General features: G+C 41.3%; 2 protein-coding genes across 4 annotated transcripts; both read right to left on the bottom strand.

The window, feature by feature from the left end:
• Positions 1–643: 643 nt before the first annotated feature.
• Positions 644–3,573, bottom strand: LOC109865695 (uncharacterized). Its single transcript, XM_020454071.2, has 5 exons — positions 2,312–3,573; positions 1,714–2,079; positions 1,483–1,543; positions 1,323–1,364; positions 644–1,010 (listed from the first exon to the last, which is right to left on the bottom strand). Exons 1-5 carry the CDS (start codon positions 2,490–2,492, stop codon positions 944–946), a joined length of 717 nt encoding a protein of 238 aa, XP_020309660.1. The 5' UTR covers positions 2,493–3,573; the 3' UTR covers positions 644–943.
• A 9,395-nt stretch (positions 3,574–12,968) lies between these two features.
• LOC109865693 (nucleoplasmin-like protein ANO39) lies at positions 12,969–24,427 on the bottom strand. 3 transcript variants are annotated; one of them, XM_020454069.2, is made up of 5 exons: positions 24,134–24,427; positions 16,033–16,226; positions 14,743–15,492; positions 14,097–14,157; positions 12,969–13,796 (listed from the first exon to the last, which is right to left on the bottom strand). In XM_020454069.2, exons 2-5 carry the CDS (start codon positions 16,208–16,210, stop codon positions 13,673–13,675), a joined length of 1,113 nt encoding a protein of 370 aa, XP_020309658.1. In that variant the 5' UTR covers positions 16,211–16,226; positions 24,134–24,427; the 3' UTR covers positions 12,969–13,672. The 3 variants fall into 3 exon arrangements, with proteins under 3 accessions (XP_020309658.1, XP_020309657.1, XP_031655472.1); XM_020454068.2 differs by lacking the exon at positions 24,134–24,427 and adding an exon at positions 18,850–19,127; XM_031799612.1 differs by lacking the exon at positions 24,134–24,427 and adding an exon at positions 16,475–17,098.
• Positions 24,428–25,418: the final 991 nt, after the last annotated feature.

The raw sequence follows: 25,418 nt of genomic DNA, 5'->3' as shown, positions 1-25,418 counted from the left end.
TTTATGAGGCTTTCGAAAATCTCCTTGGTCTTTGTAGTTTAATCTGTGCTTGAAATTCAATACTTGACTTAGGGACCTTACAGATGTTGTTTGTATGAGGGACAGAGGAACGGGTAGTGAGTTGATGTAAATTGTTATGTGATTTGTTCAGCCAAATTGTACTCCTGAACTAATTTAGGCTTTCTTAAACAAAGGGGGTGAATAGTTCATTTGTAAACTGTATAATTTTCTTTTCACTTTGACAAGTAGGGAGTCTTTTTATTTGTTTTGATCAATGACAAAAAATATCACAATTAAATCCATTTCAATCCCACTTTGTAATGCAACACAATTTTTTTTAAATCTATGGTTGGTGAATATTTATGATATCCACTGTAAGTCTCACGTAGCAAATTAGTAATTACATTTTTTGTTGATCAAATTTGACACACTCATTGACTTCCATACAAAAATTCCTCACATCATGGTCTTATTTTCGTGAACAGATTTTGGGGGGAGTAAACCCTCTTCCTGTTCAGTTTATCCCAGTGTTAGATCCAAGGTATGCCTTGCTTTAACCTGTTATATATTTATCCCAATTGCATTTAAAAGTAGGTGCAGGTGTTCACATCAACAACAACAAAAAATGATAATTAAACAAAACCAAAGAAATACACTGTTAAACTTTATTATTTCTACATACATTCTATTTTGGTGTACTTTGTGAAAATGAGACTGATGAGAACTAATTGTTACACACCATGGCTACATTTACACAGGAAGCTCAATTATGATCTTTTGGCATTGGTCATATTTTGCAATTGGTTAATAATTGGGCAAAAGCTTAGAATTGGGCTGCCTGTGTAAATTCACCCTATGTAACTCAATGTATTGTTGAAAGAGTGAACGATTAGTGTGCGAAAAGACACTTTGGGGGGGGTCGTCATCTGACATGGCTTCTCATTCAACACTCGGAGAAGTAGCTAGAGGCAACCGTCATGACACATTCCTTCTGGAAGAGCAGCTTAAACCTATAAGGATCATTAAAACAATATTAATGATGACATCAGAAAGCGTTTCCATTTCCATGTTCAGTTACACCCCTATAAGGATCATTAAAACAATATTAATGATGACATCAGAAAGCGTTTCCATTTCCATGTTCAGTTACACCCCTTTTGCTCGCAAAAAAAATCACTCAAGGACATCCTAAAGTGACATTCTAATATCATTTTTCACACGTTTAAACATTGAATGCCAGCCCATTTCAATTCAACATGACGGAAATAGAATAGATTTCTTTTTAAAATTGAAAACACACATTTTGCATTTGCATAACTTACATTCTCATTAAAGCCATTTTATGATCCCTGGGCCCACTTTCCCTGTTTAAACGAAAAAAAGACAATCCAAAAGTTAGTAAGAATTGCTGCACTTGCACACGGTATATTAACACAATAAGAAAATGGAGACAAAGCATCAACCTCAAAACCAAACACTTACACTGTCTGTTTGATTGTCTCCACACAGTCCAAGTCGTCACTGATGTCGTCGTCAATCAAATCTTGAGAGAAAAAAAAAAAGGCGCAACAGGGATACACCACAGACTCTCGAACAAGCCATTTTAATAAAAAACAAACTCAAGATCAAATCTAACATCCAACTACTCTATTAATGATCTTGTTGTGTTATTTGTCATATTTCGCTTCGATAGGACAAATTTATTGAACTCACCACTGCAGTTCATCTGGCAAAGGTTCAGAGACGGAGTGGAGCCGTTGGCACAGATCACACGGTCGCTCAGCTGAAACAAGCCGTAGAGGGTCCACATGGTCTCTTCTTCGCTGGTCTCCTCTTCGCTGGAGTCTTCTTTTCTGGAGTCCTCTTTTGATGGGCTGAACTGATGACTTTCAGCGCTGGATGAATCTCCGTGAGAATCCCCAGCGTGTCTCTTACCCCTCCTAGGAGGGTGCTCAGGGTGGGTAGGACGGGTCGGACGGTTATCGTCCTTAGCAGGGCGGGTAGGGCTGTCATCATCATCCCTCCAAGGAGTCACAAAACTGGTGTTGAAACCTGTGGCCTTCTCTACGTGGCAGACGACTGGAAGAAGCAATGACAATTGAGAGTTACTTTACAATCAGACTCCGATTTCCCCATACACAGATTTAGCCTAGTCTTGGAATAAGAAGCCATTTCAATGAAGAATCTCGAGAAATGTTTCTTAGTCCAGGACTAGGCTTAATCCGTGTTCCGTGAAACCAGCCCATAGCATTTAAGAAATTGTTCCGATTGTTGAATGAAAAAAATCATTGAGTTATGTTATGTAACTTACTTTTTGCCACAAAGTCCTTGTTTGTCAGATAATTCTCTCTGGCTTTCTCAGTCAGGTTGAATTTGAAGGCCGCCTCCTCCAATAAGCTCTTCAGCTCACATTTTGAGAGGATCCGTCCCTCAGACAGACTGGGAACCATCAAGACTGCTACAGCCAACACCAGCAGCATCTGCATCTTCATGTTGTCTCTGTCTGGTCTTTCCTCAATTGTGAGGGGGAAGACGAGAGTTGCACAGTAGATATACTCTTGGCGCCCTAGCCCCTTGAGAGTGACCTCTGACTAAGACTCGTTCTTGTCTCCTTTTTTTAAAATCCGAGGTAAGGCAATACATCTGGCTCTCTGAAATGGGTCAAAGGACTACCTAAATGTACCAAAGATCCACCCAGTGTTGTGTTTCACCATTCAATTCAGGCCTCTAGGAAAATGTGTTATAAACGGCTATTCGATGGTATCACAAAGGGTTTTCCTTTGTGTGACACCTGAGAAGTAAGTTGGGCATGAATTAGATTGACACACATAACAATTCTCACGGGTATCTCATGACCACGACTGAGAATTAAAGATCAGCGTCTATTCATTTTCATGTTCTGACGGGTCACATGACACCAGCCCAAGAGTAATACGAGACCCATGAATGAGGTTTGTTTTTATGCATTGTTTTCATGTGTACTGCCCATGTAAGGGATACCGTGTTTGCAGACAGATAACTTGTCTGGAATAAACAACGAAAGCTTACAAGGACAATAACATAACTACTAACATTCAAATTGAACTCTGCGGGTATACGAAAGATGATGGGGGGAAAAGTACAAGTACAGCTCTAGGGAACAACAAAGGCAGCAAGATGGCATCTGTTGGTTTCAGCTTCCTTATTCCTGGCAGTTGCAGGAGAGGATATTGTCTATTGGTCTGTGCTAACCCATTGAAGTTGAAACGTAAAGTGGGTAAGGTTAAGTGTTTAGGTTAGGGTTAGGTTATGGTTATTGTTACGTTTATTGTTAGGGTAAGGGGAATGGTAGGGGTAGGGGTTACGGTTAAGGTTAGGGTTTATGGTAGGGATGTCCCAAGGATCCCGCATAGCAATGACCGTTGTCTATTAGAGGCCTTTTGTCAACTTTGTTCGAGCATCAGGGGCTAACATCCTCCATAGCACTCCATCTAGGCGATGGGCAGAACATACAGTTGAAGTCGGAAGTTTACATACACCTTAGTCAAATACATTTAAACTCAGTTTTTCACAATTCCTGACATTTAATCCTAGTAAAAATTCCCTGTCTTAGGTCAGTTAGGATCACCACTTTATTTTAAGATTGTGAAATGTCAGAATAATAGTAGAGATAAGGATTTATTTCAGCTTTAATTACTTTGATCACATTCCCAGTGGGTCAGAAGTTTACATACACTCAATTAGTATTTGGTAGCACTGCCTTTAAATTGTTTAACTCGAGACAAACGTGTCGGGTAGCCTTCCACAAGCTTCCCACAATAAGTTGGGTGAATTTTGTCCCATTCCTCCTGACAGAGCTGGTGTAACTGAGACAGGTTTGTAAGGCCTCCTTGCTCGCACATGCTTTTTCAGTTCTGCCCACAATGTTTCTATAGTATTTAGGTCAGGGCTTTGTGATGGCCACTCCAATACCTTGACTTTGTTGTCCTTAAGCCATTTTGCCACATCTTTGGAAATATGCTTGGGGTCATTGTCCATTTGGAAGACACATTTGCGACCAAGCTTTAACTTCCTGACTGATGTCTTGAGATGTTGCTTCAATATATCCACATAATTTTCCTTTCTCATGATGCCATCTATTTTGTGAAGTACACCAGTCCCTCCTGCAGCAAAGCACCCTCACAACATGATGCTGCCACCCCCATGCTTCACGGTTGGGATTGTGTTCTTCGGCTTGCAAGCCTCCCCCTTTTTCCTCCAAACATAACAATTGTCATTATGGCCAAACAGTTATATTTTTATTTCATCAGACCAGAGGACATTTCTCCAAAAAGTATGATCTTCGTCCTCATGTGCAGTTCCAAACCGTAGTCTGGATTTTTTATGGCGGTTTTGGAGGAGAGACTTCTTCCTTGCTGAGCGGCCTTTGAGGTTATGTCGATATTGGACTCATTTTACTGTGGATATAGACATTTTTGTACCTGTTTCCTCCAGCATCTTCACAAGGTCCTTTGCTGTTGTTCTGGGATTGATTTGCACTTTTCGCACCAAAGTACGTTCATCTCTAGGAGACAGAACGCGTCTCCTTCCTGAGTGATATGGCGGCTGTGTGGTCCCCATGGTGTTTATACTTGTGTACTATTGTTTGTACAGATGAACGTGGTACCTTCAGGCATTTGGAAATTGCTCCCAAGGATGAACCCGACTTGTGTAGGTCTACAACTTTTTTTCTGAGATCTTCGCTGATTTCTTTTGATTTTCCCATGACGTCAAGCAGAGTCACCTAGTTTGAAAGTAGGCCTTGAAATACATCCACAGGTACACCTCCAGTTGACTCAAATTATGTCAATTAGCTTATCAGAAGCTTCTAAAGCCATGACATCATTTTCTGGAATTTTCCAAGCTGTTGAAAGGTACAGTCAACTTAGTGTATGTAAACTTCTGACCCACTGGAATTGTGATACAGTGAATTGTAAGTGAAATAATCTGTCTGTAAACAATTGTTAGAAAAATGACTTGTGTCATGCACAAAGTAGATGTCCTAACAGATTGCCAAAACTATAGTTCGTTAACAAGAAATGTGTGGAGTGGTTGAAAAACCAGTTTTAATGACTCCCACCTAAGTGTATGTAAACTTCCGACTTCAACTGTATTTGCTAAGTGGACCTGAAAGTAGAAGGTGGAAAATCCCCTGTTGAATGTTGGTTGCTCATTCACACAGTACTCCGAGGAATGCGCTTTGGCCCATTTCCCTGGAAGGTGCAGAGCCTTCCTGTAATACACACGTAAAAAAAACATATTTTTTTGTATTAATATTGATATGATCAAGTAGCTAGGTAGTATAGAAATAGAGAGGAAACCTTCATTGAAAAACAACTTCTAACTTGATTGACACGTCACATTTTAGTTTGTATACTAATCTAACACGTCAAAATTACATTTGTGAAATCACACTAAATTTGACCTGCTTATAGTATGTAACAAGTAAATAGCAACATTTAACATAAAGTGGTACCTCAAAGGAGATGATATGAGGACCAAATCACCCCAGTCACGAGTCTTCATAAAACAGGCGATGTCATCACTAATGTCATCATCAAGTAAAGCTTGAGGGCCAGTCAAACAAATCAAATGACATGTCATTTCTCACATGCTTTGTGAACAACAGGTGTAGACTAACTGTGAAATGCTTACTTACGGGTCCTTTTCCAACAATGCAGAGTTAAAGATAAAATACATTTTAAAAACTGACGTAGTGACAAAAGGAATAAATACACAGTGAATAACAATAATGAGTAAAAATAACAAAGCTATATACAGGGAGTACCAGTACCGAGTCAATGTGCAGGGGTACAAGGTTATTGAGGCAGCTATGTACATATAGGTTGGGATAAAGTGACTAGGCAAAAGGATAGATAATGGACAGTAGCAGTGTGTGTGTGTGTGTGTGTGTGTGTGTGTGTGTGTGTGTGTGTGTGTGTGTGTGTGTGTGTGTGTGTGTGTGTGTGTGTGTGTGTGTGTGTGTGTGTGTGTGTGTGTGTGTGTGTGTGTGTGTGTGTGTGTGTGTGTGTGTGTGTGTGTGTGTGTGTGTGTGTGTGTGTGTGTGTGTGTGTGTGTGTGTGTGTGTGTGTGTGTGTGTGTGTGTGTGTGTGTGTGTGTGTGTTGACAATATGCTGGGGTGTCAGTGTAAGTATGTGTGAGTGTGTGCAAGAGAGTCAGTGCAACAATGCAGGTCCTGGATGCCATTTGATTAGCCATTTAGCAGTATTGATTAGCAGTCTTATGGCTGTTCAGGGTCCTGTTGGTTCCAAACTTGGTGCACTGGTACCAAGGTAGCAGAGAACAATCTATGGCTTGGGTGGCTGGAGTCTTACAATTCTTTAGGACTTCCTCTGACACCGCCTGGTATAGGGGCCCTGGAGGCAGGAAGCTCGGCCACCACCCTCTGTAGCGTTTTGCGGTCGGGTGCCTAGAAGTTGCCGTACAAAGCAGTGATGCAACCAGTCAAAAAATGCTCTCAATGGTGCATCTGTAAAACTTTTTGAGGGTCTGAGGGCCCATGCCAAATCTTTTCAGCCTCCTGAGGGGGAAGAGGTGCTGTCGTGCCATCTTCAGAACTGTGTGGGTGTGTGTGGACCATGTTAATTCTTTAGTGATGTGGACACAGAGGAACTTGAAGCTCTCAACCCACTCCAATACAGCCCCATCGATGTGGTTGGGAGCGTGCTCGCCCCTCCGTTTCCTTTAGTCAACGATCAGCTCCTTTATCTCACTGATGTTGAAGGAGAGGTTGTTGTCTTGGCACCACACTGCTAGGTCTCTGACCTCCTCCCTAAAGGTTGCCTCATCGTTGTCAGTGATCAATCCTGCCACCATCGTGTCGTCAGCAAACTTGATGTTGTTGGAGCCGAGCTTGGCCTCGCAGTTGTGTGTGAACAGAGAGTACAGGAGGGGACTAGGCACACACCCCTGAGGAGCCCCCATGTTAATGGTCAGCATGGTGGATGTGTTGTTGCCTACCCTCACCAACTGGGGGCAGCCCGTCAGGAAGTCCAGGATCCAGTTGCAGAGGGAGGTATTCAGTCCGAGGGTCCTGATCTTGGTGATGAGCTTGGAGGGAACAATTGTGTTGAATGCTGAGCTGTATATCAATGAGTGAACAGGTCAGGGTTCCATAGCCGCAGGCAGAACAGTTGAAACTGGAGCAGCAGCACGGCCAGGTGGACTGGGGACAGCAAGGAGTCCTCATGCCAGGTAGTCCTGAGGCATGGTCCTAGGGCTCAGGTTCTCCAAGAGAGAGAAAGAAAGAAAGAGAGAATTAGAGAGAGCATACTTAAATTCACACAGGACACAGGATAAGACAGGAGAAATACTCCAGATATAACAGACTGACCCTAGCCCCCCGACACATAAACTACTGCAGCATAAATACTGTCATTGCCAACAAAGGGTATATAACAAAGTATTGTGATAAACTTTTGTTATTGACCAAATACTTATTTTCCACCATAATTTGCAAATAAATTCATAAAAAATCCTACAATGTGATTTTCTGGATTTTTTTTCTCATTTTGTCTGTCATAGTTGAAGTGTACCTATGATGAAAATTACAGGCCTCTCTCATCTTTTTAAGTGGGAGAACTTGCACAATTGGTGGCTGACTAAATACTTTTTTGCCCCACTGTATGGGAGGCGCCCTATTTGTGACTTGGGGCGCGTTCCTCTGTTCAGACATTACTGACACCTGATGAATCTTACAAAGTCTGGACAGGTATTTAAGTATCATATAATCACATCATATGTTATAGCAATCTGTCAGTCGATGACACAGTCAATGATGTGGCACGCAACCATTGGTTAATGCATGCAACATCTGACCAGGGGAACGCAACCATTGTCTGCTTATTGCCCCCGCCTCGACCAACAAAAAAATTGCCAGTGAGTTGTTTCCCTCTGGGACTCCTGTTCCGCGGGGCAGGGGCAATAAGCACACCAGAGTGGCCCCGCCCCAATCAGAAAAAAATGAGGGGGTGTCTTGCTTTCTCTACAGTCTCTGCTTCAGAATTCTTCTCTGTTATTAGCTAGTGATAGCAAAGATTATTTATTATATTGACAAGATTTCAAGAAACCATTCTGACAATGAAAATACATGTCCTCAAAGATGGAAAGCAGATGGGAGGAGACAAGATCAGGTGGGACCATTCTAAGCAATGAGACGGCAGAAACGCGTGTGAACAGGTACAAGTCGTTTTTCTGAAAGTTGCCGAATGTCACATGCGTCCACTTATATCAGTACATTTGTAACAACCTAAACATTACTCTATTTGATCAAATAACTCTCACGTAATTTGATACTCTCTCATAGACTAATCTGTTTATCTCGCAGGGACAGATTTTGGGCCGAGTTAATCCTCTCGCTTCGCCTCTTCCACTCTGGTGATAGCTAGTGATAGTGATGCACAAGCTAGGCCTATCTGAAACATTGCTATCTACTGGCAGCATTTACCAGCTAGAATCAGAAGCTTGAAAAAATCAATTTTAAAAAAGCTTGAAAAGTCCATTTGAAAACCCCCCAAAACAAAATACAAAATACAACTGAACATCATAATATGTTTTTTTTATTTTATTTCGTTTTGCAGTCAAATATGGTAGTTTCAGTATAGTTTTACAAATGTTTTTCTTAATTATTTTATTCCAGTTTACTAAATCGTTTTTTCCAATTTTAGTTTAAGTTTTAGTTTACTATAATGACCTTGGTGAAGACACTAGCCAGCTGGTCAGCGCATGCTCTGAATACTCGTCCTGGTATTCCGTCTGGCTCCGCAGCCTTGCGAATGTTAACCTGTTTAAAGGTCTTACTCACATCGGTGCGGTCTTAGTGCCAGCATCGGTTTGTGGTGGTAAATAGTATGGTCTGCAGCTTTGGTTCTGTTCAATTAGCCAAGTCCACGAACACTCATCTCAATGTACAATATATGAATAATCAATCATACATTATATGTTAACATTATGCTAAATAGGTTTATGGCAGAAGGATGTCTTTTGCTCACCACTGCACATTGTCTGGCAGAGATTGGGAGATTGAGTAATCAAAGCACAGGCAATCTGATCGCTCTGCTGGAGTAGACCATATTTACATTTAAATCAATTAGCAGATGCTCTTATCCATAAGGATTTACAGAAGCAATTAAGGTTAGTGCCTTGTTCAAGGCCACATCGCCAGATTTTTCACCTAGTCGGCTCGGAGATTCAAACCAGCGACTTTTTGGTTACTGGCCCAACGCTCCCAAGTGCTAGACTACCTACATAGAGACTCATGGGTATGGCCATTTGTAGTTAGTTGTGTTTTCTCCCCCGGTTGTGGATGGCTCTCTTTTTCCTCCTCCTCCTTCTGACTCGTCGTCGCTTGCGTCTTACTCATAACATTCACTTTCTGGCTTATCGACATCTGCATTCTGACATCCGACTTTCCTTTGCGATCTGAGTTTCGCCGCTTTCGCTCTCCGTCTTTCTTCGTCGCTATTGCTCTCATCGTCACTTTCCTTGGACTTTGCGTCTCTCTTTGGCCAGTCATTGAACGGCCTCCTGAACAATGGACGTCTGCATTTCACTGAAGGTTTCACTCTGAGCTCGTTGTGTTTTCCCTCTGTCTCGTCTGCAGCTCTCGTCGTTGGCATCTACCTCTCTGTGAGAGGTTGGCTTGACTTCTCTCAGATCCGTTGTCTCTTTCTGACTCATGGCTACCATCTTCTTCCTTGTTTTCGGGTCCTTTGAATGGTATCTTGTGGCCTCCAGCTAAACGGTGGGTATCTGGCCCTCATGACAGGTCTCTCTCTTTGGCCAGGATGCCTATTCGTCGAAGGGACCTTGTCTTTCACCACAGAGTTATGTCGCAGAATACTGTAAGATAACTGGAAAAACCATGTCATGTTATGAACAGAAAGGAAACATAGAAAGTAAGACCAAGACCATTAGATATTTGAAGGTTTAAAGCAATGCTACATTAATAGGTAGTCATGGACCCCAAAGACAGGTCTTGATATTTGAAGCGATCTTCGGGGTAACTTCAATCAACAAATTTCATTACAAAAAAATTGGCCAAGATGTTGTATCTGGGTGATCTGTTCAGAACAGTGTGAAATGCTGTGAACCAAGTATATAGTATCCTATATTGAGGTTATAATGCGGTCGTCATGGGCACAGCGGAAATGTACACTGAAACAATAACATTAAACAACATCATATTACGGCTTTAAATACCTCCCAGGGTTCCAGTTGATGAAACAACTTTACTGTTGTAGACAAATACAATAATGAAACCTGAGCAAATCGTTAAAGGAGTTGTCAGCAAACACTCACATACCTCATTGTTTATAGATGTATTGTCAAATGGCTTGAAAATAAACCCCACAAAGAATATATTCCAAGCCGTAATTGGGAGGGGGAAAAAAAAAGGACTACTGCTTAATTTAAAAAAGAACAAAACATCAGCCCTGCCAGTTGATTTTCTGTAGTGCTAAGGGATGCAAGGACTGACAGTCCATTAGGTCAATATGATAGTTTTAACCCTGTTTTGCATGGCCAACGTTTGTAATGGTGTGTTTCCTGCCTTAAGGCTATGGAGTGTTCAGAACAAACAGAAAACCAGGAACATTCCCAGGACATTAAATAACATTCCCATTAAGTTAGGGTTTTATCTAACATTCGGATGATAATATCCCAAAAACTTTGAAATATTGTTTTGGATTTTTTCAGAATAAAAAAAAATGAAACATCCTTAGAATGTTCTAACATTCACTCAAATGTTGTGCACAACATCTGTAAAAAGCACCACAGAACATTCCTCTAATGTTCTTATTGGGTTTCCAGGTAATGTACTAAGAAACTGTGTTCTGGGAACGTTCTTTCAACATCAGGCAAATGTTTTATACAAACATTGTATAATCATTAGCACAACTGGACCGTTTTGTGTTATTATAACTTTTGGGGCAACCTAATGAATGTTCTGGAAACGTTCACAGAACCAGTTTTGGTTTGCTGGGTTGACTGACATTTTTGTCATATCATTACAGTTGCTCCCATTCTCCAGCACCCCAGCCCCAGCACTCAGTGGCTTTCTTCAGCGTGTTTCTTTGGAGGCTGTGCTGTAGTCAGTGGGATTTATAAGTAATCAGAGGCAGAATGGCCATAGTGGAATTCTGGCAAATGAGAGATGGGCTGGTCCATCTTTAGCCCAGTGGGCCTGTCTAAATCAGGGGTTTTGTGCAGAATTACCATTATTTGGCTAATATTGGGCTGATTTCTGCTCCCAGTCAGTTATCAATTGATGAAGAATCAAGTTATGCAACGTGTACAGATTTCTTTGTTAATCATGCTTTCAAAATAACAAAATTGTGATTAGAGGAACCACAAAATATTTGAATCAGTGCACAGGCTATATTTTTCTTAGGTATGTGTTATGGGATTTTTATGAATAATGACTAAATGATGTATACATTTAGCTTAGAACTATAACTAAACAGAATACTACTCTGTTACTGTGTGAATGTATGAATCTTATTATAATCATAACACTGAATATAATGTGTGTAGTTTTAGTCAAGAATTAGAACAAGGACTTTCTGTTCCTTGTTAGAAATGAATGGAGCTATCGTCAGACCGGCTGGAATACTGTGTTCCTTACAGGACATTCTGTCCCCACCCAGGGAGTGGAGAGACCTTGGGCTTGTAGTAGATTGTTTAACAGGTGGCAGACAATGTGAGAAGGCTTGTTAACTATATTTCCATTGTATCTGAGAGGAGGAGGGACATTTATGATGAAATGTGAGGTATATAAACCAATGTACATGGTATTATGACCAGAGCTCACGAGAATAAACGCTATTGGCTAATTTTGGTGGCTGGTCTCTGTCCATTTTATGCAAATAAGAACCTTACAAATTCTTAGAAATGGACAGTGTTTTAATTGAATTGGTTAATGAACACATAAGAACTAAATTCATCTAACAGTATGTTTGTAATTTTTTCATGTTACTGTTACCCCAATTTTTTTTTTTAAAGCCCCAACATCCACTGACCCAAGGCTCATAACATGTTCTGTTAATCCCCACTGGGCACACACTAGTTGAATCAATGTTGTTTCCACGTCATTTCAATGAAATTACATTAAACCAACATGGGATAAACATTGACTCAGTGGTGTAAAGTACTTAAGTAAAAACACTTTAAAGTACTACTTGAGTTGTTCTTTGGGGTATCTGTATTTTACTTTAGTATGTATATTTTTGACTACTTTTACTTCACTAAAGAAACGAATGTACTCTTTACTCCATACATTTTCCCTGACACCCAAAAGCACATTTTGAATGATTAGCAGAACAGGAAAATTGTCAAGTTCACACACTTATCAAGAGAGCATCCCTGGTCATCCCTACTGCCTCTGATCTGGCAGACTAAACACTCATGCTTCATTTGTAAATGATGTCTAAATGTTGGAGTGTGCCTCTGGCTATCCATAAATAAAAAAATTAAATGGAGCCTTCTGGTTTGCTTAATATAAGATATTTGAAATGATTTATACTTTTACTTCTGATAGTTAAGTGTATTTTAGCAATTACATTTACTTTTGATACTTAAGTATATTTAAAACCAAATACTTTTAGACTTTTACTCAAGTAGTATTTTATTGGGTGACTTTCACATTTACTTGAGTCATTTTCTATTAAGGTATCTTTACTTTTACTCAAGTATGATAGTTGGGTACTTATCCCACCTTGTCGTTGAATTGATGTCTATACCCAGTGGGTAGCTTCTTTTACATATCTCATTTCGTACCACGATCATCCCTCCAAATAATGCCAACTTAATAATACATGTTGGGTTTCATTTCTTTGAGATTAAAATTTAATACTTAATTTAACAGAATTGTATTAATTAACACAAGCAAATCAGGTGTTGGCATATAGAAAATAATACACTGGAAACCAAAAGTCTTTATGATAATTTTATGTATTTTTGTTTGTGAAAGAAGGAAATGTTGTTACCAAGCAACAAAGGAGATTTTCAACAAAATGGCATCTGTTAGATTTAACTTCCTTACTCGTGGTAGTTGGACAGTTGAAGGAGAATATGATGATGTTGCCTAATGTCTGTAGGAGGCACTTGTTGTCCCAACATAAGGGATAACGGCTCAAATAATTCCTAGCACGCCATCTAGAGGTAATAGAAAGTAGCATATTTGTGGAGCTTATAGCAGAAGATGAGAGTTGAGAGAAAGAAGGAAAATCTCTGTTAAACAGTTGTTTGCAAAATACTCATAGTACTGTTAAGTGGTTGGTCACACTCAAAGTACTCATAGTACTGTTAAGTGGTTGGTCACACTCAAAGTACTCATAGTACTGTTAAGTGGTTGGTCACACTCAAAGTACTCATAGTACTGTTAAGTGGTTGGTCACACTCAAAGTACTCATAGTACTGTTAAGTGGTTGGTCACACTCAAAGTACTCATAGTACTGTTAAGTGGTTGGTCACACTCAAAGTACTCATAGTACTGTTAAGTGGTTGGTCACACTCAAAGTACTCATAGTACTGTTAAGTGGTTGGTCACACTCAAGGTACTCATAGTACTGTTAAGTGGTTGGTCACACTCAAAGTACTCATTGTACTGTTAAGTGGTTGGTCACACTCAAGGTACTCATAGTACTGTTAAGTGGTTGGTCACACTCAAAGTACTCATAGTACTGTTAAGTGGTTGGTCACACTCAAAGTACTCAGAGGCTTGCAGCATGGCACATTTCCATGGGAACTTCAGAGCCTTCCTGTAATACACAAATTAAAATGGTTATTATTTTGTTATTGTATATTTTTCTGTCAATAATACAGAAGCAAGTTGTACAACGGCTTAAAAGACTATTTACCGTACAAAAGTAACCATTTATGTTATTGCATTTTGAATGTCAAATTTCTATTGAATTAGATTGCATTAATTAAGGCCCAAACAACACCTCTTTTGTGCTGTCAGGGGGCTGCTTCACTCTAATTCATGTTTTATGGATCAAGATCAGTGTGGCATCAATGTCATTGTCCTCACTATTCACTAGTACTGGCAGTTAACTTACATCCAGGCACGAGACTTCACAAAGCAGGCAATGTCATCACGGATGTCATCATCAACGAAGGCTGGAAGGGCAGAAATACAGTCAGTACAGTTCCCGTCAATTACCTAAGGCCTTTGTGTGCACTTTGCAGGTACAGTATTTTAGCCCTGCACCTTGAAAATGTTCGCTAATGTAGGACTAAACAGAGTGAGTGTGATTACAGAGAAGTGAGAGGTTGATTACGAAACCCACTAGTTCTAATCTCTTGTCTTTGTTCATGACACAAGAATAATCCATCTGTTTGTTTGTCCATTCATTCATTTATATACGCAGGACTAGGTTGGTCACAAGGCTGGTGTTTAAGACAGACTTTAGGTCCAAACTGCAGATAACTGGACCAACCAAGTCAGAGTGAGAGCAGGAAATGGAGAGAGATAGAGCGAGATTATATATTTGGAAGTTTTAAAACAGCAGTACCTGGAGGTGTGTTGTTGAACACCAACGTAAGGGTTTGACATGATCACAAGCCTGATGTTCATTCATTCACTCACTCACTCATGTAGGCCTATTCATTCTTTCATACATACATGTACTGTACATACATACACGCAGGCATTTGTTGACATTCTGCTAAACAGGCTGAGGAAGGAAAGATGTTTGTACTCACAGCTGCACTCTGTCTTACAGAGATTGAGAGAGCGAGTGGTGTTGGAGGAGACGCAGGCGAGGCGATTGCTCAGCTGGAAGAGACCGAAAAAGCTGAAGGACAGGGTCTTGATCGGCTTGAATGGCTTGCGCTTCGACTTATGTCGAAGTGGGTTGCGGCTCTGTCCGGGACCTCTGAACTGCTTTGGGATGTATCTCTTCTTCCTGTTCCCCTCTCTCTCTTTCGGTTCCTCTCCTACTTGCTCGTCCAGCTCCGCCTCTAACTCTTCCAGGTTCTCCTCGTCTAGCTCATCCTCGTCAACCTCGTCTTCATCACCCTCATCCTCATAGCCGCAAAACTCTTCGACCTCAGCCGCTTTGCTTTCTTGTGCCTCAACTTTGTCATGTTCTTCCTTATCACCAGCCGACTCCTCAGCCTCACGCTTGTTCCTTCCTATCGCGGGACTCCCTGGTCTCGTCCTCTTCCCTTCGGGCCTCTCTGACCTTGGACTCACTCTCTCTGTTTTCCCGGTAGGTTTGGGTTTCATTCCCCCAGGCTTTCCTGTAGGTCTAGGTTTGTCCTCTTCTCCCTCAGAACTGACTCGATCTTCCTTTGACTCAACATCTCTACCTGGACGTTTGTGCCCAAACAGTCTCACAGGTCTCCTGCTGATGGGGCGCCTTTTGGATTTATGCAGGAAAGGTTTGCGCAGGACAAGGTTGGTCACAAGGCTGGTGTTTAAACCAGACTTTAGGTCCAAACTGCAGATAACTGGACCAACCAAGTCACAGTGAGAGCAGGAAGAGAATAGAGAGAGAGATTATATATTTGGACGTTTTAAAGGGGAAGTTCAGTATTTTACTTCATTTTTCCTCACCCTGAAAGTAGTCTATAAGATAAAACAAAACATGGATTACAGTTTGTCTTTAAACAGCCACTACAAACTTCCACTAACCTTAGGCACCGCTGGCTAGGGGCAACCATGCAATGTTTTTTTTTAAATGGCCAAATCACCTTTAATTACCTTTAATCAAATAATTGAGTTTATTTAATTTGATTTGGCCATTCAATTTGGTAAATTGCCCCCATTGATTTTAGCTGAAGTTTGTAGTGGCTCTTTAAAGAAAATGGCCCATAGACTACTAGGGTGATGACCCCTTTAACATTAAGTTGTAAAATATTGAACTTCCCCTTCAACTAAATGTGAGACCTTTTTCAGTGACATTGATGTTTTATGCTCTCACACCACCTTTAAGTCATCTCTCAAAACTCACACAAACACAATAGGCCTACATAGAATTCACAACCCACTTTTGGCCAAGGTGTTGTCCAGTTCGACTCCCTTTGCTGCAATTTTCTCAGTCAGATTGAATTGGTCAGCAGCCTCTGTCAGTTTGGGCTTCAGCTCACATTTGGAGAGAAGCAACCCCACAGACAGGCTGGGAACCAGGGCTGCTACAGCCAACACCACCAGCAGCTCCAGCTTCATGTTGTCTTTGGGTGATCTGTTTAGAATGGTATGGAAAGATATAGGATAAAAATATACATGATTATCCTACAAAGAGAAGCTGTAAGGCTGTTCTGAAGAGTTGAAGAGTTCCATTCCAAAACGCTATACAGCACATTCGGAAAGTACTCAGACCCCTTCCCTTTTTCCTTTCCCTCAATCTATACACAATACACCATAATGCCAAAGCGAAAACAGGTTTTTAGACATTTTTGCAAATGTATTATAAATAATAAACAGCAATACCTTATTTACATAAGTATTCTGACCCTTTGCAATGAGACTCGAAATTGAGCTCAGGTGCATCCTCTTTACATTGATCATCCTTGAGATGTTTCTACAACTTGATTGGAGTCCACCTGTGGGAAATTCAATCAATTGGACATGATTTGGAAAGGCACACACCTGTCTATATAAGATCTCACAGTTGACAGTGCATGTTAGAGAAAAAAAAATAAACCATGAGGTCGAAGGAATTGACCGTAGAGCGCCGAGACAGGATTGTGTGGAGGCACAGATCTGGTAAATGGTACCAAAAAATGTCTGCAGCATTGAAGGTCCCCAAGACCACAGTGGCCTCCATCATTCTTAAATGGAAGAAGTTTGGAACCACCAAGACCCTTCCTAGAGCTGGCCGCCCTGCCAAACTGAGCAATCGGGGTGAAGGGCCTTGGTCAGGGATGTGACCAAGAACCCGATGGTCACTCTGACATATCCCCAGAGTTCCTCTGTGGAGATGGGAGACGTCTGGAGGAAACCAGGCACCGCTCATCACCTGGCCAATACCACCCCTAAGGTGAAGCATGGTGGTGGAAGCATCATGCTGTGGGGATGTTTTTCAGCGGCAGGGGCTGGCGGACTAGTCAGGATCTAGGGAAAAAAATGAATGGAGCAAAGTACAGAGAGATCCTTGATGAAAACCTCTCCAGAGCGCTCGGGACCTCAGACTGGGGCGAAGGTTCACCTTCCAACACGACAACGACCCTAAGCACACAGTCAAGACAACGCAGGAGTGGCTTCGGGACAAGTCTCTGAATGTCCTTGAGTGGCCCAGCCAAGAGCCCGGACTTGAACCCGATCGAACATCTCTGGAGAGACCTGAAAATAGCTGTGCAGCGACACTCCCCATCTAACTTGATAGAGCTTGAGAGGATCTGCAGAGAAGAATGTGAGAAACTCCCCAAATACAGGTGTGCCAAGCCTGTAACGTCATACCCAAGAAGACTCGAGGCTATAATGGCTGCCAAAGGTGCTTCAACAAAGTACTGAGTAAAATGTTCTGAATACTTAAGTAAATGTATCAATTTCTAAAACCTGTTTTTGCTTTGTCATTAGAATAAGGCTGTAACGTAACAAAATGTGTAAAAAGTCAAGGGATCTGAATACTTTCCTGAATGCACCGTATATCACTGTATAAACCAATTCTTCACATTTGTGTTTTTTCATCAGAAATGATTGCTTACAGTATATCCATTTTCTGAAATGTTGGTAAATTAGTTTTTATTGTTTAAAGAACTTGAGGAAAAGATGGATGTTTTTTCACCGTCTAGTCATGGCGCGGTGTTCAATGACAGACATGTATTTGTTTGATATCTATCACTTGACGGTTTCATTTCAGAGAGGCAAATAATCATGTTTCGTTGCAAAATGCTATATATCCTTCTCACTCTCACAGGAATAAGTAGTACTGCTGGGGTTTTACACAGTCAAATGTGATAAATAACTAAATATTTAAAAAAAAGAACTGTACAAATGATATATTTGTGACGTCAATATATAAAACAAACTAATAAATATAATAATAGGAGATCTGTATGTAAAATATTTACATTTGACCATTTAGCGATTTACAGTTAGTGCATTCATCTTAAGATAACTAGGGGACAACCACGTATCACAGTCAAATATACAGGATACCAACATTCCATTCCAGCTTATCAGTATGTAGCATTTTGCAACAAAAAACATTTGAATACACATCTAAAATCTATTAATAAAAAATCTGAGAACAGTAATATTTTACACACACACATGAAGGTACCTACAGAATATAATTTTGGAATGAAACTCAAGTTCATGAGAGGCTTTACGTTGTTGTAGGCAAATAAGATGAAACCTGAGCAGATCATTTAAGGATTTTTCAACCAACACTCATGTATGTTTCAAAATATATTGTCAATTGTACGCATAGTGTATTCCCCATAACCAATGTATTTCAAAGCTATCACCGTGAGGGATGAAAACATGTACTTTTTCATTTATTCTTGTATTTACATTCTAAAATGTATATTTATTTAGGTATTTACGTTTGTATATATCTGAGCTAGCAAATCGGCGATGTTGTGAGACCTCAATTACCAAAACACACATTTTCTCAAAGTATTTCCATATTTCTCAAAGTATTTCCATATTTCTCAAAGTATTTCCATATTTCTCAAAGTATTTCCATATTTCTCAAAGTATTTCCATATTTCTCAAAGTATTTCCATATTTCTCAAAGTATTTCCATATTTCTCAAAGTACCTCTACAACCATAATATTGACTTTTTCACTGAACATTCAACATACAATAACTCAATACAGGTCAAAACAATGAGTCCATTCAATAAAAATGCCCTTACCAGTCGTTCAGGTAAGCGGGGAACAGTGTTCAGTGGAAAATAACACAGCTGATCAAGCTGTACCTACTCCTCTGTGTCTGACAGACAACACATCAGAGTTTTTATACGGGAAGGATGGGTAGCAGGATGGGTAGCAGGACGGGTAGCCAGGTGAGCCAATTCCTCACATTTTGTTCTCAGGCCATTGGGTAATAACCCATCACGTCAGCAAAGTAATGGAAAGTACAGTATGTACACAGACACTGTAGATCTTAATTGCAAAGGTGGGAAGTGAAGCTTAGGCGTTAAAGGGCAAGTCTGCGTTAGCATTATGAATGAGGAGAACAATGACGTGAAGATGACGCAAACTCTAACCATCCCTTTAAACCAGGATTGGTAAGCAGTAGTGGGCTACACCTGACAGGATTCTTGTCATAATTGACTCCTCATTTTATCATTACTATCCATCTGTGTTTGTGGTTTAGGTTACTAACACTTTGGTCCATCCAAGACCAACTGTGACCTGTTCAAATGAACTTCACTTTAGCACAAAATCAAACATTCCACAAACACATGATCGGATGATAGTACTGTGTATTACACAACTGAACACAATGACAACACATGTTTGCAATGTGTACCACACTAAGCATACATGGTTAACCAGTTAGCTGGCATTTCTATGTTTTTGTATAGTCATGGTGATCACCTGATTATGTCAATTACTGTGGGTGTCGAGGTGAGAACTCAAGACTGAAGCTATAACAATGTGTAAAATGAGCCCCATCCTTCCTGCCATTTAACTCACAATACCTTGAATGGAAAGCATAACCAATCAAGCAAGTACTTAAGATGCCATCCTCTTTTCTTTGTCTTTCTTTGCATTTTATCAACAAAGCCTTGAGAAATGTGATTCTGCATTCAGTAACCAAACACTATGGCCCCCTACACACTCAGATTGTACAAATGTTGTGTAACTCACTTGAGACAACGGGTGTGTAAACATTTTTGTGCAGACAAACTCTCCATTGTATCACAAACACTGTCTCAAACGTGTTGTACAATCTGTGTGTACACAGCCTATTTTTCAGACAATCCAGCCTCATGTCTTCCTATCAGGTTCACTGGGTTTGCATAATGTCCTGAGCTGTTCAGAGAATTTGGGTAGTCGCTTAATAAAAGCACATATGTCACGTTTGCTTGTTGAATAGTTTGTCTTTGTTGTTACTCCTTTTTTTCTTCTTCTTTTTTTAAGTGCCAAACATTCAATGGCCCAAGGGCCATAACATTGTACTTCCTTATTGTTTTGATCTTTTGTTTCACACCAGTATCATCCCTCCAAATAATGATTGTTGCCCTAAATGAGTACCCGAATAAACTTTGCAATGACAGGAATGTTTCGTTTTGTGACAACTTTGATTTGCTGTGGGAGTAACCAGCACTTTTTTTTAAAGAGACAGGATTCACCCCAACCGCAGGGCTTCCAGGATTATTTCCAGCAACATCGCAAACTGTTTTAGAGACTGACAGACAGGGTCTGGTAGTGCTCCAGTCCCAGCAACATCAAACTGTTTTAGAGACTGACAGACAGGGTCTGGTAGTGCTCCAGTCCCAGCAACATCAAACTGTTTTAGAGACTGACAGATAGGGTCTGGTAGTGCTCCAGTCCCAGCAACATCAAACTGTTTTAGAGACTGACAGACAGGGTCTGGTAGTGCTCCAGTCCAAGCAACATCAAACTGTTTTAGAGACTGACAGACAGGGTCTGGTAGTGCTCCAGTCCTCCCTGGCAGATTAAGCAACAGAAGACTTGGAAACCATATCAACTCCTGTAGAAATGGCTCTATGGTTATTGTGAGCAGTGGCGGATTTAGGTGTAGGCGACATGGGCATCTTGCCGGGGGTGGCAGGGGGCGCCCGCACAAAAAAAATCGGAATGGTGTCATTTGCGCCATCGGTTTTCTATCGCTCATTTGCGCGTCACGTCAATGATATCATGACACCGTGTGGGACTGTGTGTCAATTAACCTTGTCGGAGTGGGCACCCTGATTCTAGTTTGTGAGCTAGGCAGGCTACTGCCTGGGAAGATCTCCCACTCAGATGTACGAGATGGGGAGGGAGTAGGTTGACCTCAGGTCACCCCACTGGAAGCCCGAGGTAGGGGGAGTGGGGGCATCTATCAAATAGCGCACCTCTAACTTTATACAGTACTAATGCAATTAGTAAAATCAGTCACACTAAGAAATGCTACCAAATAAACCACAATTCATTCATAATACTGTGAATATATCGTTTCACAGACATATTGCTTTTTCTGGTTTGTGCCGAAATCATTAAGAATAATATAAAACCAGTCTGCACACCACCAAGGTAAATTGGTTTAGTCTCGGGAGGGAGCCATGCAAGCTAGAACCGCCACTGATTGTGAGTAACCTAAATTATGATCCTCTAAATCCGCCTTCTACAGAGTTTATACAAACTGTCATCTCCTACCGTTCTGATAGATTGGAGACTTTCAGAAAACATGGTTGTAACGTTAATTTATTTGTCGTTCCGTTGGTTACCTTGAGACAGATGCCCTAGTGGCAGAGTGGCCCACACATTGAATATGGCACTTTTAAATATTAGAGCAATCACTAGAAAACCATTATTGTGAATGACCTCATTACTGAGTGCAAAGTTCATTGCATGTTTCTCACTGAAACATATGTGTCTTCAGATTGTAGTGCCGCCCTTATTGAAGCCTCCCACAGACTACAGCTTTTCATACTCAGAAAAGGGAAAAAGGGTGGGGAGACAGCCACTATTTTTACTAATGCTCTCAGCTGCAAGGACATTTAGTTTGGCGACTAAGTCTTTTGAGTATCATGCCGGCTGAATGCATGACGCGGGATGGGAGCCTGTCGAGCCAACCGAGGAAAGAAAACCTCTCGAGACAGCTAAGGCGTGGAAGCCTGACGAGCCAGCTGAGGCCTCCCCGGTTCCTTAGGCAGCCGGACCCGACGTCACCAAACAAAAACACTGGGAGAAGAGAAACAAGTACAGAGAGTGAACATTTAATGGACACAAAACAAAACACGGACAGCATCTGGGCTGGGAAACAAAGCATTAATGCTGACACAGGGATCAAACTGAGGAACAGACAGAGGGGTCAATCAACAAAGTGAAGGAGTCCAGGTGAGTCCAATGAAGCACTGATGCGCGTAACGATGGGCAGCCTGGCGAGGGGGAGCGGGAACAGGCGTGACACTGATGAACATTGCCAAGGTGCAGCTGTTTCTCTCAGGCTGATACAGAGACACTCATCTATGCCTTCATCACAAGTAGGCTTGACTACTGTGATGATTTCCGGTCTGGGTGCCGTTGAGTTTTAAAATTCATTCTAAGATTCTAATGGTTTTGAAATCAATCCACGATTGTGCACCCCAATACATGCCAGTTATGTACCCAGTAGGTCCTTGATGTCATCTGGCACTGGTCTTTTAACTATCCCAAAGCCTAGGACCAAGAGACATGGTGAGGCAGCCTTTAGTGACTATGCCCCCAGCCTCTGGAATAGCCTGCCAGAGGACCTGATGGGGCTGAAACTGAACATATTTAAAGGGGATCTATAAACATATTTTGGTTCTGCTTTTCATCCTTTAGTTTTTGTTATTCTTTAGTTTAATAAATATTTATGTTTTTAATATTTTTTTTTCTTCTGTTAAGCACATTGTGCTGCATCCATGTCTGAAAAGTGTTTTATAAATAAAGATTGATTTGATTAACGTTTGCTGAGATTTTGGGATTTAATTACACTTTCATAAATGTACTGACACCTACCTATTCAAGGGTTTCTTTATTTTTGACATTGTAGAATAATAGTGAAGATATCAAAACGATGAAATAACAAATGGAATCATGCATTAACCAAAAAAGTGTTAATTTTCTTCAAAGTAGCCACCCTTTGCCTTGATGACAGCTTTGCACACTCTTGGCATTCTCTCAACCAGCTTCTTGAGGTAGTCACCTGGAATCCATTACACTCTGATGTAAAGGACCAAATCAAGAGATGAAAAGAGAGGTAGTTGTAGTATCTGGGCTCTACATCTGTTTATATTAGTTACTGTGCTGTTACTAAGCAGTTTTGCATTACGGCAGTGTTACGTTACTACACCTAATAGGAAATGCACATGCGCACTGGAATGCCGCGAACTGTACAGCTCGAGGGGTTTTGACTAAACCGCTCCTCCTGGGCTTCCTGTGATGGGCCAGGTTCGGGTGGAAGGTCAGGCTCTGTCTCTCCCGTACGTCCACAGTCAGGAGAATGGTCCTGGGCTGCTACACCTTGAGAACGCATCCATGTGGATTACGCCGAAATTGACAAGCAACATTTCCTTGTTGTCGTCGATGTCCATTCCAAGTGGATGGAAGTGTTCCCTACTCAACTGACCACCGCTGAGAAGACCATCAATCTTCTCAGACACCTGTTTGCATCCTTTGGACTAGTCAAGGAGATCGTATCGGACAATGCCCCCCCGTTCACGTCAAACGATTTTGAAATGTTTCTCAAGAACAACGGAGTAAGGCACATCCTGTCACCACCTTACCATCCGGCATCAAACGGAGCAGCGGAGAGAGCCGTGCAAACCTTTAAGAAGGCCTGGACTAGACTCGAGGTTCAGTCTGTGCCCATCCACCAAAGGCTTCCCCGGTTCCTGTTTACTTACCGTAACACACCACACACAGTAACGGAATGTACACCAGCTGAACTGTTTCTGAAACGCCAACCACGTACCCGCCTGACATTGTTGAAACCAGACTTGTCAAGCACTGTGGCAAAGCACCAGCTACAGCAGAAGAAAGCTCATGACAGACACTCAAAGACTGTCAGAGAATTCAAAGAGGAAGAGAGGGTGATGGTACGTGATTTCAGACACCCCAAGCGCCTGTGGAACTCAGGTGTGATCTTGCAACGCAGAGGACCTTTGACTTACCAAGTCCAAATTGGTCATCGCCAGGTCAACGTTCATGTGGATCATCTGCTACGGTCCAACGCCCCAGCAGAGACATGCCGAGAGAACAAGAACAATAACGACCCCCAGGACTATTCTCCAGACTGTGGACGTACGGGAGAGACAGAGCCTGACCTTCCACCCGAACCTGGCCCACCACAGGAAGCCCAGGAGGAGCGGAGATATCCTATTCGACAGCGAAGGGCACCTCAAAAGCTTGACCTGTGAGTTGAGCTGGTTAAGGAGGTAACGGACAGTAAAACAAACACTTTAATATGTCCTAGATAAAAGGAAAGAAAAAGGACATTACCTGGGTTAGTTATTAGGACACAAACTCCATCTTCGGGGCAGAATAATCCCCTGGATTTGTGCTGGGCTCTGAAAAGTCTGCTTCAACCCAGTAGTTGAAAAATGTTTAAGAATGCATTGTTCAGATATTGCATTAGTAGTTACCTAACATATTTACCTTGTTCTCTGGGAGTTAAACACTATGGGGGAGGAGTGTAGTATCTGGGATCTACATCTGTTTATATTAGTTACTGTGCTGTTACTAAGCAGTAATGCATTACGGCAGTGTTACGTTACTACACCTAATAGGAAATGCACATGCGCACTGGAATGCCGCGAACTGTAGAGCTCGAGGGGTTTTGACTAAACGAAAACTAACTGTACTCCCGTCTCCTGCCTGGTCATTTCTCCACAACACAAATATTACAGTAGTGAAGTAGCTCTAGTCCAGTGCGTTACGTGTGGGTTGCTGATTCTGAGATTCTCAAGCATAAGCAAACCGCACGTAACAACATGGTCCAGAGCTAGTAGTGAAGCAGCACTGAAGGTAGAGGTGGAATGTCTGGAGGTCGAAACTCCTCGGGGAGTCTTCATAGTGTTCACGGTAAGGATCCGGAGAGTAATCCAAGGATGCAAACCTTACTCTGTGGGGTAAAAACAGATGTGACAGAATGGAATAGAGTAACAGAGCCATTTACTAACAGGCCATATTCAACGGGTGTTGAGCCTTTGTAAAATCATTTGTTATGGCAAGGCTAAAGAAGTTCAGGAGTAAAAAGAGGAGTAAAAATGTGCTGAACAAATCACATAATAAATTGCATGGACTCACTGTGTGCAATAATAGTGTTTAGCATGATTTTTGAATGACTACCTCATCTCTGTACCCCCCCTCTCTGTATTGTCCTGAATATAAAGTGTTATGTTTGGGGCAAATCCAACACATCACTGAGAATCACTCTTTAAGGACTTGGGAGTATTTTAGGATAAAAAGGAAAGGAATAGAGCTAGGCACAGGGAAAATCCTAGAGGAAAACCTGGTTCTGTCTGCTTTCCAACAGACACATTCACCTTTCAGCAGGACAATAACATGAAACATAAAGCCAAATATACACTGGAGTTGCTTACCAAGATGACATTAAAAGTTCCTGAGTAGCCTAGTTGCAGTTTTGAACTAAATAGGCTTGAAAATCTATGGCGAGACTTGAAAATGGCTGTCTAGCAATGATCAACAACCAACTTGACAGTTGATTTTTTTTTTTTACCTTTATTTAACCAGGTAGGCTAGTTGAGAACAAGTTCTCATTTAT

Source organism: Oncorhynchus kisutch, linkage group LG20 (genome assembly GCF_002021735.2).
Source record: "Oncorhynchus kisutch isolate 150728-3 linkage group LG20, Okis_V2, whole genome shotgun sequence".
Classification (NCBI taxonomy): Eukaryota; Metazoa; Chordata; class Actinopteri; order Salmoniformes; family Salmonidae; genus Oncorhynchus; species Oncorhynchus kisutch.
Note: the sequence above shows the minus strand (reverse complement) of the source record. Positions and strands in the feature narration are given on the sequence as shown.